Source organism: Aquarana catesbeiana, linkage group LG01 (assembly GCF_042186555.1).
Source record: "Aquarana catesbeiana isolate 2022-GZ linkage group LG01, ASM4218655v1, whole genome shotgun sequence".
Taxonomy (NCBI): Eukaryota; Metazoa; Chordata; class Amphibia; order Anura; family Ranidae; genus Aquarana; species Aquarana catesbeiana.
The window spans coordinates 836,576,884-836,596,040 of NC_133324.1; the positions used below are offsets into that span (position 1 = coordinate 836,576,884).

Sequence of the window (19,157 nt, forward strand, 5' to 3'; positions counted from 1 at the left end):
CATGACCAAGCCATTTTTTGTTACTTTACACTTCGCTAATTTTAATGGTAATTGCAAATTAAATTTATCTTTTCATGCTAATAAAGCTTTATTTTGGTGGTATTTGTGCACCACTGTTTTTTTTTATTATTGTAAAAACTAATTATTGTATAAACATTTTGAAAATATATTTGTTACTTTCTGCTATAAAACCTATCCATTCAAAAAGTTTAAAAAAAAAAACAAAAAAAAAGTGCCATGAAACCCAGAAACAGGTTAGTCACTGTGCTTGTAGGAGCCACCCATCTGCAGTACGATGCGGGCGGTCCTAAAGCAGTTAAGGTTGAACTGTGTTGAATTGAAACACTGGTTTTCAATATGGACTGTTTTTATTTTATACTATATATGTGCATTGGAGTCAACTTGAAGCTTCAAGGCCAAATTACATACCTTTGTTCTCTGTCTAAATGTTTCTTTCTTTCCTGCAGTCAGAAGCAAACAACACAGCCATGTTTGGGAAATTGATGACTATAGCAAGTGAGTATTTGTCATATTCACCACAACTGTATCATTCAGCACTCTCTGGACAGCTGTCGTGTTACTTATTAGAGGCCAAGAGTTTTTTTGTTTTTTTTTATATTCCTACTGTTCATGATGTTAGCTTAGACACTTTATGCAATTACTGCAGATTTGTGTAAAGGTTGCACTACATAATGTATATTCATTTGCAGTCAGAGTGATGGTAAATCCAAAATATCTTGCTCATACAGTACAGGACAAAGCACTTGTGTTTATAGAGCATGTTATATGCCACTACCTTCAGGTGATTGCTTATAACTCCACCCACACTTTGTTCCGTTTTTTATTATTATTTTTTTTTTTTTTGCCGGCGTCCTTAGGTTAAGTAATTCTGCTCCTAATGGAGATGTTTCTAAACTATTCTTATTTTCATTACTACTACATTTGACACTTCAGTTAAGATTTGACTGTTTCCTTCGGGACTTACTAGCAGTTTCCGGATCGGTTAACCTTTGATGTGCATCTTGAGAACCATACCCAGACCCCACAGTAGCAGGGCTAGCCTCTGTTTCCTCAGGCACTGGTTTCTGCGTTCGACGCTCACCTTAGCATGTGGTGCCAGGTGTAGTTAGCCATGGTTGCTATACAGGTCCAGGGCTTTAGTACATTCTTATGAACCCCAGGACATTGAAGATCCCTTCAGTAGTATTTCAACCGTCATGTGTAATCTTGGGTTTCCTCTGGGAACCCGAATCGTGGATAAGGGGTTTCCCTGTTTTGTGACTGGGTCCTGCTTTCAAATGTGTGATGTTATTCATGGAGTGTGTTGTTTAACCAGTGTGTTATCCCCCTCTTTAAAAGTCTACTATGTGCGTGGTAGGTAATGTTTTTATACTGTTCCCCTTTTTAAATTTGGCTAGTTTTTCTCTTAGCGTTGCTTAATGTGTGTTGACCTGGTTGCAATATGCCTTCTGCCTGCCTACCTTCCAGAGACACAGTAACAGGACATTAGTCAGCGCCTAAGTTAAAAGGGGGGTGGGGGGGACCTCAGAGAGCACTGAGGAAACTGGAAATGCTCCGGGTGATAGCCATTCCCTTATACCGGAGCAGAGACTTATATTGACACAGCTCCCTTCCTCTAATTCTAGCACCCTCTCAGGACCTGATGGCCTATCTGACTAAAACAGAATTCACTGCAACTATTTCTTTGAAAAACCCTTTGCTCTTCTAGAGCCTTTAGTCTCTCGGACTCAAGTCGCTCGTCTGCCTCTCTACCACTTGAATCTATTCAGGAGTATAACCCTGAACCTGCTTATTGCTTTGAAGATGCTAAGGAAGGAGAAGTGGATGCAGAAGAGGATCCTGTAGAGGAAATTTGCCCTCGTGCATGTTATGACACACAAGCCAAGGCTTTACACAATATGCTTTCTACTATGAACTTATTGATTCAGTGTGTACTAGTATTTGCCTAGCAGTACCAGAATCTCCTTAGCCTAAAAAAGCTTCTATGTGCACTAAATGGCAGACAAACTCTAGAAAGGTTTTTCCTTTGTATACGCTAGATAACTGCTTTGCATGAGGATTGGGCAAATCCGAAAAAGGTGTTTGTTGTTTTTTTTTTTTTTTAAACTTTGTGGAGTTATATCCTATGAAAAAGAAATATAGTGGAAATTATTTTAAATTGTCTGTTCGCAACAAGACTCTTCTACCGTTGAGGAGGGTCTTCCCTCCTTTTTAAGGATTACGGTGATAAGGACGCCTAGGAAACCTAGTGAAAGCAACTTTTGCGCTCACTGGTTCTGCCTTACAACCGGAAATTGTGGCTACACCTATTTGTCAAAAAGTCGCTGACTGGGCAAATGAATAGAGAACACAATCCTGTTCGAGGACAATGTTCTGCTAGAACAATTGAAGCTCATGCCTTTGGCTCTGATTTTGTGTTGATGCACAAGAGAATGCTCTGCACTAGGTCTCTGACAACACGGCTCTCTGTGCATTGGTTGGCTGAACCTGCATGCTAAAAAGCATCTTTTACACGTGCGTTTTGATGGTGAACACCTGTTTGGGTAAAACAATTATCAATTACGTTAGCGGGGGGAAGTTACTTCTACTGCCGCAACAGCCTATGCCTACAAGTATCATGGCTATTACCTCTTTTCACTTAAAGGGGTCTTTTCCCTCCACCCAGGTATCTAAGTCAAAAAAGGGTTCCATCCTTTCCATCTCATGCCTCAAGCCTACCCAGAAGCTCTCATAATGGAAAGCTGGGGGACATCTGTTGATATCTGCGCCACTATGAATCATGTCCCAGACCTATGGGTCCAGTCCTTTGTTACCAAGGGCTTCCAAAATAGAATATCTATCCCTTCCCCCTCTTGGATTGCTAACCTCCAATCTGCCTGCTTCAAGGACCAAGCAGATTTGTGTGCAGCCTTGAGTCAGCTGCAGACGCAATGATTTGTAATCCCACTTCCTGCAGAGGAAAGGCTCAACGGGTTTCACTCAAATTTTCCAAAACTGAATACAGATTTTAGGTCCAAAATGGGACAAAACTCTAAACTGATATCTGCATGTCCCCAGATTCCACATGGAATCTGCAAGATCTGTTTTTTTCAATTGCTTCTCAAATCAGGGAAATGTCTGGCATCGTTGGACACCAAAGATGCATGCCTTCACATTCCTGCCTTTCCAGCTCTGCAACTCTTTCTACGATTTTCATTTTGTTGCACTGCTATTCAGGCCCAGGAGAGTTCACGCTCTCCTCTGCACCAAGTGTCTCCACAAAAGTACTGGCTCTAAGATCCCAGGGCATTCATGTCACAGGTTACCTGGAGGACCTGCTGTTAAGATTCCTCTCCTGTTTTACAACATTCAAAAAGAGAGATTGTTTTGCTTAGGTCCAGTTGCCAGGTTCTCAGGCCAACCAGAAATCCCAGGACTTGCTTCTGCAAAAAGGTTCATGTCCTCATGGTAGCCCCATTGGAAGCATTACTCTTTGGTCCATTCCACCCAAGACCCTTGCATATTGGCATTCTCACAAATAGGGAGACAACCACATGTGTTCTCTGGATCTTCACCTACTGCTGTTCAGTCAGGCAAAAGTATCCCTGGCATGCTGGATGCCAGGATTCCAACCCAGCCCTAGAATCTAGGCAGTTGAAACTTTGCTCTATGGAAGGTCTGGGAGTGGAGTCTACAATCCCCTAACTTTTCAGAGAAACTGGTCCCCACAGGAGTCAATGCTCAGTACCAAAATTATGCAACGGGGCCAAAAGATTGACGCTTCTACAAGGTCAACCATTCTGAGGTGCAGCTGGACAATGCTATGGCTGTGGCCTACATAAACCACCAAGGTGGTACCAGAAGTCAGGCAGCCCTGACAGAAGAATGCCTGATTATTTCCTGCATGGAGGAACGCATTCCAGCTCGCTATCTACATACCAGAGGTGGAACACTGGTAAGCGGATTGACTTAGTCACCATTCCTGCTCTCCGAAAAGTGGGCTCTATATCCAGCGATCTGATCCTCTGCCAGAAATGGGGAACACTAGATGTGGACATTGTGGCCTCCAGTTTTTCAACCAAAAGATGGGTTTCGGGCCAGGTCCAGGGATCCCCTGGCTCTTGCGGTGGGTGTTAGAGTAGATAGGGTCTATCAAGCTGCAACATAGTCATTCAGAAAAACCGTATCTTTGTCCTCCCTGAAGGTCACAAGAAAGAACATCATGTTTCCTCCACCAGTGCTAGGTGGCTCAGGCAGATCATTTCCAGATCTTATGCTCTTAAAGCGGAATTAAACTCTTTATAAAAAAAAACTCAGGGTTTTTTCTGTCAGAAAAATCCTACTATCAAAGATGCCTTCGGCCTTAATGGACACTGAGCCATGCATGCACAGCTCAATGTACATTTACAGTACCAATCTGTGCTGCGATGTGATGCCTGTGTGCATGCACAGGAGTGATGTAATCATGGTCCGAACCTGGAAGGAACCGTGGGCATGCACGGGAGTGACGTCATCACAATAGTCTGAACCTGGAGGGAAAACCAGGAGATGGAGACACCTGTGACAGCTGAGCATGCAGACACCAACACTGTTGGTGTCTGCATGCTCAATGGTGGTTGATATCCAAGAATCTTCAAAAAAGGAAATCCTTTCTACCAGTTACCTGGAAGGTGGTAACCACAGATGTCAGCCTTCTGGGCTGAGGAGCAGTCCTGGAAGAAGCATCTGTCCAAAGGAAATGGTCCAAATTGGAGATGACCTTGCCCGTCAATATTCTAGAGATTCGGGCAATACGCCTGGCCCTCGAGGCCTGGACGCTCAAACTTCGGAATTGTTCTGTCAGGATCCAATCCGACAGTGCCACAGCTGTGGCCTATATCATTCACCAAGTGGGCACGAGAAGTCGTGCAGTTCAGAAAGAGGTGAATCATATTCTATCTTTGGCAGAAAACAACATTCCTTGCCTATCAGCAATTTTCATTCCAGGGATAGAGAATTGGCAGGCGGACTATTTCTGCCAATACACCAAAGATGGGGAGTTCGGATGTGGATCTGTTTGCGTCCAGTTTTAACAACAAGATCGACAACTTTGTGCGGGAAAGGAAGGAGGTGATTCTTGTGGCCCAGGAGATTTTGGTTTACAGAGATCGTGAAGATGGCGGTAGGGGACCCTTGGACCTTACCACTATGGCCAGACCTTCTCTCGTAAGGTCCGGTATTCCATCCTACCTTACAAACGCTAAATTTAGCGGTTTGGCTATTGAGACCCACATTCTGAAAGATCGTGGGCTGTTAGCTTCAGTAGTTTCTACTTGGTTAATGCTAGGAGTCAGGCCTCCAGAGTCATATACTATAGAATCTGGAGGGCATATGTCTCCTGGTGTAAATCCAGGTGTTGGCACCCAAGGAAATATGTCATAAGTAGGATCCTTGAATTCCTACAGATAGGATTAGAAATGATGCTGGCCTTGAGTAATATCAATGGCCAGATGTCGGCCTTATAGGTCTTTCTGTTCAATGACCACTTGCTTCTCACTCTCTGGTTCGTAACTTTATTCAGGGGGTAACGCAGATTAAATCCTCCAGTTTGGTCACCCCTGAACCCTGGGAACTTAATTTTAGTCCTGTCGGCTTACAGAAGCAGCCTTTTGAGCCAATACGAGATATTCCCTTGGTCCTCTTGACTGGGAAAAAATAATTTTCTTGGTTGCCATATTTTCTACAAGACGAATATCAGAGTTGGCTGCTCTTTCTTGTAACGAGCCATATTGGTTGTATTGAGGTTGTATTGCGGCCTCATCCTAAATTCCTATCGAAGGTAGTATGGAGTTTTCATTTAAACCAGGATATAGTTCTGCCTTCGTTTTTTTTTTTTTTTTTCCCCCAGAACATAGTTTTTCTGTGGAAGAAAGGTCACTACATTCTCTTGATGTGGTGAGAGCGGTCAAGGTCTGTTGAAAGTGACCGCTCAGATTCGTAAAACAGATGTTTTGTTTGTGTTGCCAGGCGGTCCTGAGGACAGGCAGCGTCAAAATCTACTATTTCTAAATGGATTTGTCAAGTGATTGTTCAAGCTTTTGGTTTAAAGAGGAAAATTCCTCCTTTTCATATTAAAGCACACTCCACCAGGGCTGTTAGTGCTTCTTGGGCAGTGCATCACCAAGCCTCCATGGCTCAAATCTGCAAGGCCGCAACTTGGTCCTCAGTCAATACCTTTACCAGATTCTATGAAGTAGATTTAAAAGGTCATGAGGATATCGCCTTTGGTCGCAGTGTACTGCAGGCTACAGTATGAGTCCTCTAGTCTCTTGGTGCCCTACTTTGTTGTGTCTCCCTCCCTTTAGTTAGCATTGCTATGGGAAATCCCACATAGCAACTACTATGGCTCTGTGTCCCGTGATGTATGATAAGAAAATAGGCTTTTTATAACCGTTTACCTGTAAAATCCTTTTCTTTGAAGTACATCACGGGACACAGAGGTCCCTCCCTTGGTATACATGTGTATTGCTTTGCTACAAAACTGAGGTACTCCCACCAGTGGGAGGGGTTATATAGGGAATGCACTTTTTAATTTAGGGCGCGCCAATGTCCATCACCTGAAGGTGGCCTATAACCTACATAGTAACTACTATGGCTCTGTGTCCCGTGATGTACTTCAAAGAGAAGTATTTTACAGGTAAGCTGTTATAAAAATCCTATTTTTTGCGATACGGCACTGCGTGGCTTTAACTGTCAATTGCGTGGTCATGCAACGCTGTACCCAAACAAAATGTATGTCCTTTTTGTCCCACAAATATAGCTTTATTTTGGTGGTATTTGATCACCTGTGGTTTTCATTTTTTGCGCTATAAACCAAAAAAGCGTTAATTTTGAAAAAACATATTTTTTTTTTTTTTTTTTTTTTTTTTTTTTTTTTACTTTTTGCTATAATATCCCCATAACATATATAAAAAATGAATTTCTTCCTCAGTTTAGGCAGATAAATATTCTTATTTTTGGTTAAAAAATAATATCGCAGTAAGCGTATATTGGTTTGTGCAAAAGTTATAGCGTCTACAAATTATGGCATTTTTATTCATTTATTACTAGTAATGGCGGCATTGTGCGTTTTTTTTTTTTGTTTTTTTTTGCAGGATTGCGTCGGACAGATCGGACACCTTTTTGGGACCATTGACATTTATACAGCGATCAGAGCTAAAAAATAGCCACTGATTACTTTATAAACGTCACTGGCAGGGATGGCGATCAAGGGGTTATATGTGTTACTTGGGGAGTGTTTCTAACTGGGGGGGATGGGACTGCCTGGTGGAGGAGACCGATCGCTGTTCCATAACAGTGGAACAGGAGATCTGTCTTTCCTCCCGTGACAGAACGGAGATCTGTCTGTCGGGATCAATCGCCGGTGATATCCCACGACATGAAGGAGGGACAGTACGTCACGGTTTCTATGACAACATGTTTCAGAGGTGTGGCCTCCTTTTTAAAGTCCTTTGCATTGTCATAGCAACTCTGATGAACTGTCTCTCCCCTTGTTCTCTTTATGTCACGGAATATCATGTTGGTGTGAGGTGCCGGCTGGCCCTGGTGCTTGCACAGCGGATTGGGCACGCCTGGTGGTTTGCCTGAGCTGTCAGCTAGCTTCTTGGCGATCTAATGCTCACAGCCAGCTCCCTCAGTGGCAATCCAGAAGAGGTTGAAGCTGCGCTAAGGATTGATATTAAAAAAAACAAACCATTGGAATAAGGCCAATAGTAAACAAGTGAATCCTGATTGACAAAAAAAAAAAAGTGAGTCCATATAACATGTGATATCTGATGGAAAAAACAGATGAAGAAAAGCAAATCCAAAATCAGTCCATGCACAATATGTGAGAAACTTGATCACGATGAAAAAATCCAAAACACTACAGAAACCGTGCAGAGTAAGAAAGATGCCTCCACCTACAGACACACTGCCGCTTACCAGAACGATATGGTCCCTTATGACAGGGGACCCAGGAACGCAAGTGGCTTCTAACCCAGCCTGGGGTCTCAATGGCAGGCACAAAACTCCTCAATCCCAGCAACGATAATCATCATCTCAATATAGTCAGATGGTAGACTCCCCATAAAGATAAAAGAAGGCTAGCATAGTGTAAAAGCTTATATAATTAAAAAAATAAATAAATAAACACGAGTGGACACTTACAAAATAGTTGGTTAAAAACAGCAAACAGAGAACGATCCGGCCGGTTCTCGACAGCAGACCGTTACTTCCGGGACTAGCTCAGCTCCCGGCGTGCTGACATCACTGCGTGTCAATCAGGATTCACTTGTTTACTATTGTATTTTGTCACTGTTTTTTAATAATTACTTTCTTTTCATACCTTTTGCCATCACTGTATGTATTTTTTTGAGACTGGGTTAATTAATATATATATATATATATATATATATATATATATATATATATATATATATATATATATATATAGTTTTTGCATTTTTGCTTCATATATATTTTTTTTATATATTATTTGTGTGTTCACATTCACACGGTATTTGCATTGGGTTTCATTTGCCTTCCATCATTATTTTGCACTTACCGTTTGCCATTGGTAAACGCATTGGCCTTATTCCAATGGTTTGTTTTTTTAATATCCTTAGCGCAGCTTCGTCTTGTTTTATTTTTGCTTTGGTGTCGTATAATGCCTTGAGTTGCAGCTTGGTCCTTTTAGATAATAGCGCAGTTTTCTTTTTTAACAATCCAGAAGAGGAGGATGAGACAACTTGCATGCCTGTAAATGTACTACCAAATGTGAGTGTATTGACTGACTGGAGATTAAACAATATCACACTAGTGCAGATGTGCTCTCACTCCCTCTCTGTTTATGTACATACTACATATGTGTATGCTAGTTGTATCGGTGCGATTGTCGGGAGCAGGAGAATTTATCTTGAGTTGTTCTTTGGTATGTTATGGTTGTAGCAAGAAACTAAATTTTTTTTTTAAGTTGTGTTTTTTTACTTTTTTGGGACAGTTTCCCTTTGATAATAATAAAAAAAAAAACCCACAGGCGATATCCATTACCATTTACCACCAAATGAGGCCAATTTGTCCTGAAAAAAAGTATAATCCACCTGGTTACACAAAGTAGTTGCGATATGTCCAGTTTTACTAACACATTTCAAAGTTGCAAAATTGTGCTTAAGCATTAACATTTATTTTACCTTTAGGCACAAAAGCGTTTCATGAACAATAGCAGGGGACATTTAATGCTTGATGTTAAATAGGATTGTTCAAATGACATGTTCACTGTAATGTATGGCAGTTGTGCTATTTAAGAAAAAAGCCAGCTTGGAATTCAAATTCTACTTCATAACTTACAGAGAATTTACCAGATCCAGGAAAAGCACAAGATTTTGTCAAGAAATTTAATCAGGTTTTGGGAGATGATGAGAAATTGAGGTCTCAGCTAGAGATGCTCATAAGCCCAACATGCTCCTGTAAACAAGCTGATGTTTGTGTGGTAAGAAGCTTTAATTGCAGCTTTATTTGCATGCTTTCACTATAGTTATAACAGAACATGAACATCCCAAAATATGTAATGACCAATGTTTTCTTGTTTTGCGTGTTTTAATCCTAGAGGGAAATTGCTCGGAAACTTGCTAATCCAAAGCAACCTACAAACCCCTTTTTAGAAATGGTAAAATTCTTATTAGAAAGAATTGCCCCAGTACATATAGATTCAGAGGCTATCAGGTACGTAATTGTTTTCCATGCATACAACTAGTTTTTTTTTCTAAGAAAATTTTCTGTTCAGGGATGTTTTGGATATGCTGTTTTTTTTTTTTTTTTTTTTTTTTTTTTTTTATCTCCTTTGTATGTTTTGTGTAAGGTACTTGGGTCTGTATATATTGACAGTTGCTGTGGTTATATTGGAATATTCTCAAAGGAAATGTAGTGTGTTGTGTTTGTTTTTGTTTTTTTTGTAATATTGTGCGCTTTAAGTCATTTGCAGATTTTTTTTTTTTTTTTTTTTTTTTGTACGTGTTCCCCATCTTATGCTTTTTATACTGTCTGTTTCAGTGCATTGGTGAAACTGATGAATAAATCTATTGAGGGTACAGCAGATGATGAAGAGGAGGGTGTGAGTCCTGATTCTGCAATAAGAGCAGGATTAGAATTGCTAAAGGTAAACAAAGTTTTATGTAAAAATATCATGGGCAGTGAGTTTAAAAGAAAACGAATTCATTAGTGTGTGTTATTAATTGTAGTAGTTGTCACCCAAGTATAGGAAAATGATCTAAGACGTAACCAATTCCTAAAGCATGGCTTGTGCAATGGTTTAGATTGACATACTAAGCATTGGTCCTTTCAGGTCTAACTCTTAAACCGCTTGCCGACTCTATACATTACATATATGGTATCAAGGCGTTTCTGCTGTGCAGGATAACATACCAAATATGTGAGCCTGAACTTCCGGGTCTGGGGCACACATACGCACCGCCTGCGACCTGCTCCCGCTGTGATTATACACAGCGGGAGCTGATTTGCGTGTACCACGGACTCTGTCTGCCAGCGCCCACCAATGTATAGGCAGAGAGCCAGAAAGGCGATCTGCCTTACTGTTATGTCAGTAGGGAAGGCATTGATCCTGTGTGCCTGCAAAGCAGGCACTCATGGATCAATGCCTTCTCCTAGTAAAAGCACCTCCCACACAGTACACAAGCTTTGGCTAGGCACACAGTTAACCCTTTGATCACGCCTGATGTTAACCCCTTCCCAGCCAGTGTCAGTACAGTGACTGCATATTTTTTTAGCACTGATCACTGTATTAGTCACTGGTCCCCAAAAAATGTCCGTGTCCGATTTGTCCGCTGCAACATCACAGTCCTGCTTTAAGTTGCTGATCCCACGCCGTTACTAGTAAAATAAATAAATTCCTTAAATATATGCCATAGTTTGTAGACACTATAACTTTTGCGCGAAACAATAAATATGCGCTTATTGGGATGATTTTTTTGAGGGGTGTGTACCTGGAAAAACTGCTCTGTATGGAGCAATCAGCTCAGAAGCTGACGTGAAATGTCCAGCAGACAGTACAAGTCCTGCTAAGGTTTGGTTGGATGTTGGCCTTGGTTCCCACATAATGCTTGCAGTACTTAGTCTTAGTACATGGCTCAGGTGAAGGTCTTCTGAATTAAGAAATGCCTGTTTTTTCGATCCTAGGTGGAGTTCAAGGTTGTTGGAAAGCCCCTGAATTTATGGTTACATGAAGGTGCTGGGGACCCATTTGGTTCCCTATGCCCAGTTTCACTCCAGAGCTTTTTGATTCAATATTCTTTCAGTGTGGGACAAACGTCAGGAGTCTGGATCTGCCAATGCATCTGGCTTCCAAGACCAGCTCTAGTCTTAAATGGTGGTTATCGAGAGATCCTTCCATTGACTTGAAAGGTTTTGTCAAAAATGGCCTTGTCTGGCTGGGGAGGTGTTCTGGAGAAACTTTTGGTTCAGGGAACGTGGTTGTCAAAATAGTGTACATTGCTGATTAACATCCTGAAACTTTAGTGATTCGACATGATCTCCTACTTTGGTCTGTTTTCCTTCGCTGTCTTCATGTCAGGATGCAGACAGACAATTAGACTGCGGTGGCATATGCAGCGCTACCCCCATAGGAGCCGCTTAAGTTTAAGTCCGTTACTCTCATCCCCAGTAACAGTCTCAGCCCCCTCTGGCACACCTGGCAATGGCATAAGTGGAATAACCAATGAGAACACACTGTTATGATAACACAAATTGTATTTACTGCAATATTTCTGTGGAAAAGTAACTAACAGTTACAATATAATTGTTCAAGGAATGCAATGGGAGAGCAATAACTGAGGTTATGAGCAATATAGCTCAATACTATATTCAGGCTGCTTTCAAGGGATTTAAAACCTAAGCATAACCCCAAAAGCAGAGGCATACTTACAGGGCAAATCGCAATATGGCAATCCGTATCAGATTGGTTACCTTTGCTCAGGTTGTCTCTGAGTCCAGGTAGGAGGAGAGCAGAGGTATGACCCTCGTTGTGTCAGGCCTCTCTTTTGTCACCTGACACCACAGGCCCAACTTTAAACACTTTATTCAAATCAGCATGTAATGGCTTAACTTCGAAGATGAACTGTCTCACACCCACTGCATATACAGAGCACTGAATATGTGTGTGCGAGTCCGTATGGCACTAGTAGCTTCAGTCCTTTTAACCACTTGCTTACTGGGCACTTAAACCCCCCTCCTGTCCAGACCAATTTTCAGCGCTGTTGCACTTTGAATGACAATTGCGCGGTCATACAACACTGTACCCAAATTAAATTATCTTTTTTTTTTTCCCCACAAATAGAGCTTTCTTTTGGTGGTATTTAATCACCTCTGCGGTTTTTATTTTTTGTTAAAAATTTTTTTAAAAGACCGAATTTAAAAAAAAAAAAAATTTTTATTTTGTTTATAAAATTTTGCAAACAGGTAATTTTTCTCCATTGATGTACGCTGAAGAGGCAGCACTGATGGACACTAATAGGTGGCAGTGATGGGCACTGATTGGTGGCAATGGGCACTGAACGGCACCGGTTGGGGGGGGGGGGGGAGAGAACTATTACCGAACTTTTGTTTACATCATGTCATCAGCTGTCATTGGCTGACGGCTGATCACGTGGTAAGGGGCCAGGATCGGCCCCTTACTCGGATCTGCGATCACCCGAGTCTCAGTGACTCGGTGATTCCAGCGCGCATGCAGGCTCGTGCAAAGGGGAGGACTTCATATGATGGCTTCCCGGAAATTTAGGTCCGCGCTGTGGCCGTCATTCAGCTATAGCGCAGACGCCAAGAGCTTAAAGAACAGATAAGACTGTCTTCAGCTGGCCACTTTCATTGGTGCACTAAACTCCTGAATAACAGGGCCAAACACAACTTGCCCGGATTACCAAGTGAAGAAGGCAGGATCTTTCGCAGCAAGGTGAAAGGACAATGGTGTCCGCATACAGTGTCCCTGGATATGGATGGCCTTATCCTTTGAGCCCTGTGTCGGCCAGATGACTAAGAGCAATGATGTCTGTATACAGTGTCCATTTAACTTCTGTGGTGCAGTGTCCCTGTTTCCTGCAAATGGGCAAAAGCCCTCTCACCTAGCCCTGCAGTCAAGGCCCAAACGAACGTCCTGGAACAGCAGGCTCTCCTGTTAACCCGACTGGTCACCTCACACTGGAACACTTCATCATCTGTGCAGGTGCGCCTGGATGTACACCTGGTACCCCCCTTTTAGGCTGGATGTCCCGACTGGTGGCAGAGGCCTAAATCACCTGAGGGTCAGTCTCTCTCTCTCTCTCTCTCTCTCTCTCTCTCTCTCTCTCTCTCTCTCTCTCTCTCTCTCTCTCTCTCTCTCTCTCTCTCTCTCTCTCTCTCTCTCTCTCTCTCTCTCGTGATTTCTTTCTCTGCCCTGTGCTGTCTCAATTCTCCTCGGGAAATTTAAAATGGAGTCTCTGACCCTCTGCTCCCAGAGCATGCTGGACTTTGTAGTTCATGTCCTCATAAAAGCCTATGGGGACTACATGTCCCAGAATCCATTGCAGCTGCTCCTGCAGCTTTTCAGTCCCTCAGATTGACTCCTGTGCTTGGCTTTTCCTCTTGCCAATAGGAGCACAGGGGGAGTGAGCAGAGAGCGGGCGGATGTCTGTGCGAGCGCCACTCATGTTACCAAGGTTAGTGTCAGTGAAGAGAAAAGGGAAGGGGGAATAATCCCAGATCTAACAGGTGCGCTCTCCTGGCTGCAGAGCCTGTGTACATTGCGGCGGCGCAGGATTTGCAGGGCATCTGCTACACATATATCTACTACCCACAAAGTCGTGCTGCTTAAGACGTGGAACTGATCTCGTCATTGGCAGAACTTCTGGCCCTGTCTGCTGTGCATATTCCCAGTGTGGATAGTTGGCAGGCAGGCAGACATTCTCAGCCGCTAGCAGCTCAATTTGAGGGGAATGGACTTTTCACCCAGGGGTGATAGCATTTTTATTTGTGGTTGGGGAGCTCAGATGTGGCTCTCTTGGTGTGTAGATTCAACAACATACTGGACAGGTCTGTGTCCAGGACCAGGGATCCTCAGGCATTTCTATTGGATGCCCTGATAACTACTTGGAATAGGTATGCTTTCCCTTCACTGCAGCTGCTTCTTTGCCTGTTGCGCAGTATAGAGGGCTTGTCAGTGATTTTGATTGTATATGCTTGGCCAAAAAGGAACATGGTATGGCAGACACCATAAATCTCTTGACAGACTGCTTTTAAGTCTTTAGCTTTGCTGACATGGCTTTTGAAGCCAGAGTTCTGAGGGATAGTGGTGTTTCTGACTCTTTAATTCCTACTTTTCTCAAAGTAAGAAAATCATATTCCAGGAAGGTGTACCTTCATACATGGAAGGCTTATTTCACCTGTGTGAGGCTCTAAGTTTCATCGTGAGGTGCATTTTGTCCTTTTTCCGGGCTAGTGTGTAGATTCTCAGACCTTAAAATGATTGTAAAGTGTTTTTTTTTTTTTTTTTTTTTTACAAACATGTTACCTTCTCTGTGCAGTGGATTTGCACAGGGCAGACTGGATCCTCCTCTTGGGTCCCTCTCTGGCACTACTAGGCTCCTGACGAGTGCCCCCCCCTTAGCAGGCAGCTTGCTATGGGGGCACCCGAGCCGAGCTGCAGCTCCGTGTATCCATTCAGACACGGAGCTGTGGTCCGGCCCCACCCCCTTTCTCTTCTCATTGGCTGCCTGACTTTGACAGCAGCGGGAGCCAATGGCACAGTGCTGCTGTCTCCGCCAATGAGGGGGGAGTCTCGTGCAGCCGAGACAGTCCTACAACGTCGCTGGGTAGAGAGAGGTCTCAGGTAAGTAGGGGTGGGCTGAGGGGGCTGCTGCACACACAAGGCTTTTTACCTTAATGCTTAGAATTCATTAAGATAAAAAACCTTCTGCATTTACCACCACTTAGACGTACCAATGGGCAGATCTTCGCCCTTCGCATTGGCCGTTCTGTTGTTAAGACTCATTCAAACCTTTTGTACAGGGTGCCTCACAGATTGTGCTGGTTGTGCATCCCCTTTGTTCCCATGGTACCTTAATTTGATCTTCTTTTGAACCTTTCCTAGAGAATCCCTTGCTGCTTCTTACACAACCTTGTCATTTTGGTTGCATTACTGTTGGCAGGGAATGAGTGTTTGCGGTGCTTTGCTGCAAGGAACTTTTCCTGGTTCTTCACCAGGATAAGGTGGTGGTAAGACCTCAGTCCTCTTTTTACCTAAAGTGTTTGTTTTTGTTTTTTTTCCGTGTCAATTTGTACATTGTGGCGTTGTTTGTTTTTTTTTTTGTTTTTTTTTTCTTAATTCTTAACACCTTCGGGAGAAGCAGCTTCACTCTTTGGTGATCACTCTTTTTGGTGATCAAGCTGTTTTGAATTCATCTGATGCCTACAGCTTCCAGTCCCTCTTTGGGTGTACCCAAAGATCGTCACAAGGTCAAGTTTCCTTCCAATCTACTATTTTTAGGTGGAATTGTCAGCTTATTTCTCAGGCCTGTGGTATTGAGGGCAAGGTTACACTTTTCCCAGTCAAGGCCCATTCCACCAGGAGTGTCAGTGCTTCCTGTTTGCTTCTGCTGTTTGGCTTCTACCTGGTCTTCTCTTCGCACATTTAGGCTGGATTCACACTGATGCTGTCCAATTTGAATGAGTTTTCTAGTGTCATTTTAAGGTGCATGTCCAGAACGAATTTATGCATTTTTTATGCCCTGGTGTCTCTCTTGTCAGGAACACAGCAAAGACTTGCAGAAAATATACTGGAATCGCCTTATCTTTGAACAGATAAGCGTTTGACATGCGACTTACATTCTAGTCCATGAAGGTCAAAATCACAATGCACCACTCTAAAGACGCAGAAGACCCTTTTTTTTTTTTTTAAACTGCACACATTCGCACTGCATATATACATGAACAGCCTTCATAGAAAATTGTTTCACTTGTCATGCGACACCATGTGTTTTTAAACGCATTCAAAATCGCGTCAGCGTGAACCAGAACTTAATAATTCTATTCCAGGTAGGTGTTCACGCCTCTGTGGACCCCAGGTTTTGGTGAAAGGTCTTGCAATGGCCTATGTAGTGGGGTTCTCCCCTATTATTGTTTTTGGACTTGTTGATTTTGTTTCTATTGCCCACCCCTCTTGTTCAGTGCTTTGGGGCGTTCCAATTAGTCATTAATATGAAGTGTTATTTGATGTACGACTAAGTTGTTTGGATTTTTGGTTTACCTGATAGTTCTCTTTTGTGTCAAATATAACTACTGGTCATCCACCACACCCCCAGTCTATAGCTCCCTCTGTCTTATCTCAGAAGTTAATGCTAGTTTTATTACCATTTGTGTGTGTTTTGTCTTTTTTTTTTTTTTTTTTTTTCCCCCTCAGAGATGGTCTGTCTTAACATTCTGCCAAAACTTTTGTGAAATTGGTACTGCTCAGACCTTGAAGGAGGAGACTTACCCCGAAAGCTTGTCCTGGAAAAATTGTATGTTGGTGCAAATAAAAAAAAAAAAAAAAAAGGATCACGGACAGTACTCAATTGCTTGTCACAAGTGCACTAATATGGCTGCAATCACCTCAGGCAAGATGGTTTACCTGTAAAATCCTTTTTTTGGAGTACATAATGGGACACCGTGCTCTCCCTCTGTTTTTTCGATGCTTGCTATGAAACTGCGGCTTTGCTGAGCTGTGAGGGTTTATGCCTGGGCTGGGAATTCCTGCTTTTGTTGGCCAGTCTCCATCCACCTAAGGCAATGGCATAATCCAAGTAGTTATGAAGTGTGCTGTGCCCTGTGATGTACTCCAAGAACAGGATTTTACAGGTAATGCAAAAATCCTAATTTTCTTTTCAGTGGGGTTAGGTTTCCCATGTCAATAAAATAGTTCTCAGATTTTACTATTTTATTGCATTATCTTAATGTGTGATTTTATTTATAAAATCGATCACTTGCTGTTAATTCTTGTCTAGCGCGTGAGGTAGCGACAAATACACTAATTCTGTGTGATAATCTGATGCTTAGGTATTGTCCTTTACCCACCCGACTGCATTCCACTCTTCAGAGACCTATGAATCATTACTTCAGTGCCTTCGCATGGATGACGACAAAGTGGCAGAGGCAGCAATCCAGATATTTCGCAATACTGGGCACAGAATTGAAATCGATTTACCACAGATACGATCGTAAGACTTCATTTGGCATTTTTATATCAGATGGGTTAGTGCAAAGGGAATTGGGTTCTTTTTGAGACACAGCCTTGACATCCAGGTCTACAGCACTTTTTAAAGAAAATAATTCTACAAATCAGACCTAAGGCGCATATAGTGTCAATATATAATATAAGCGATTTATTGAATAAAGTCCAATAAAAAAAAAGGGGGGCACATAATCTTTAATAACACTAAAAATTAAGAAAAGGAGAAACTGTAACGGTTTTTCTTTATTACTACTTCTTTACTAATCACTTATGTTATAGATTTACACCACTTGTGGTTTATAGTATTGTTTTAAAGGCATGTTGTGCGCCTTCACCAAGCTGAATTTAGTTGTTTTAGCGTGATAGCCCAAAAATATATTCATGTATTTAAAAAAAATAAATAACTTTGATATAATGGTAGCACAGTCCATTGTGCACGGTTCAGTCATTCCTCTTTTTTTTCCTTCCAACACATCTAAGGGCTAGTTTACACTTGCTTTAAAATATGGCTTCGGACACGCTTTGTTAAAGCGCTCTGAACGCCAGTCAAAGCTCCTGTCACTAAATAAAATGGTTAGCTTACAGTCCTCTTTACACCTTGCTTTTGATTGGTGCTTCGATGAGGCTTCAAGATAACTTTGCCATAGACTTCTATGGAGGCTTTCAAAATGCTTTGGAGCACCGCTGAAGCTTCATGGGGTATAATTATTGAAGTGAAGCAAAAGCAGATGTAAACAGGACTGTAAGCTAACCATTTTATTTAGTGACAGCTTTGACTAGCATTCAGAGAGCTTTAACAAAGCGTGTCTGAAGCCTTGTTGAAGCCGAAGCAAGTGTAAATGAGCCCTTAGTAATTCAGTCTGGTTATGTTTTGGCTGATACACCTCAGCCATGCTGCTTCACAAGTATGGCTGTTTTTTAAAACCCATCTCGTGTTTTCTTTTTTTTTTCCTTAGATTTCTTCTTAGATGTACAATATAGGACACTGAATTTTTAGTACTTATTGGTTATATGCATCTACCTTCAGGGTATTGTACACTTGCAAAAAAAAGTTGCAGAGACCACATCTATATGATAGGGCTCTAAACTCTTAGATAAGCTTACCTCTTCTGTAGGAGTTGTGAATTAGCCACATGTTGCTATACAGGTCCAGGGTCATGGTTTGCCTGCAGCAGAGCCCTATCAGGTGTATGCCCTTCTTGGAGGGCGAAGCCAGAATGGGTTCTAATCTTTTACACCTTGCCCAGCTTTGTGAAGACCTCTCTCAGTGCAAGGTTTGCTCCCTTAAATTCTGTCCCAAAGTGTTGGGGACTCTATGCCGACGCTATGGAAGGGCCAGGCTGTGACACTTTAAACAATGTGTTACAGCCATAGAATGGACACCACAACAATTTTAAATTTAGCATTCTTTATCTGGTGGTGTGGTTCAAGTCCGTCAAATCAGTTGCTTCTGCGCCTCCTCTCTTTTTTTTTTTTTTTCCCCCCCCCTTTGGTGTGCTGTCAGTCTAAGTCCAGCAGTTCCCAAGCTCCCACAGTACAGCAATCAATGGATGCCCGCCTGGGTTCAGCAGCCTATAGTGACGGAGCAAAAGGCTTCACCATTTTCCTATATGGCCACACTCAGTACATGGCTTCTGGCAAGGGTGTGGGGTTTTAGTTTCTATCCACATGGCCCTACAGGTACCCTATGTTTGGTCAATTGACCCAAGTATGACTCCCTGCCTTCCTCTAGGTACTCTGATGGTCCTTTGCCTGAACAGCCCTCTTCCTACTTGTCCAGGGAAGAATTTTTATGGGCAGGTGTTTAGTCCTGTTCGAGGCCAAAGATAACTGATCACAAGCAAGCCTCTTAGCCTTCCCTTCTGAGCATCTTCCCTTTGTTGCAGAT

The 19,157-nt window shown here is 42.4% G+C and overlaps 1 protein-coding gene across 4 annotated transcripts in view; it reads left to right on the forward strand.

Moving 5' to 3' along the window:
• The window catches only part of PDS5A (PDS5 cohesin associated factor A), a 165,950-nt gene that overhangs the window by 98,351 nt on the left and 48,442 nt on the right, over positions 1-19,157 (forward strand). For all 4 annotated transcript variants that reach the window (XM_073608602.1, XM_073608623.1, XM_073608617.1 and 1 more), the window contains 5 exons: positions 468-516; positions 9,369-9,508; positions 9,626-9,741; positions 10,069-10,174; positions 17,095-17,255. In XM_073608602.1, coding sequence (XP_073464703.1) covers positions 468-516; positions 9,369-9,508; positions 9,626-9,741; positions 10,069-10,174; positions 17,095-17,255 — 572 coding nt within the window. The remainder of the gene's footprint in view (positions 1-467; positions 517-9,368; positions 9,509-9,625; positions 9,742-10,068; positions 10,175-17,094; positions 17,256-19,157) is intronic.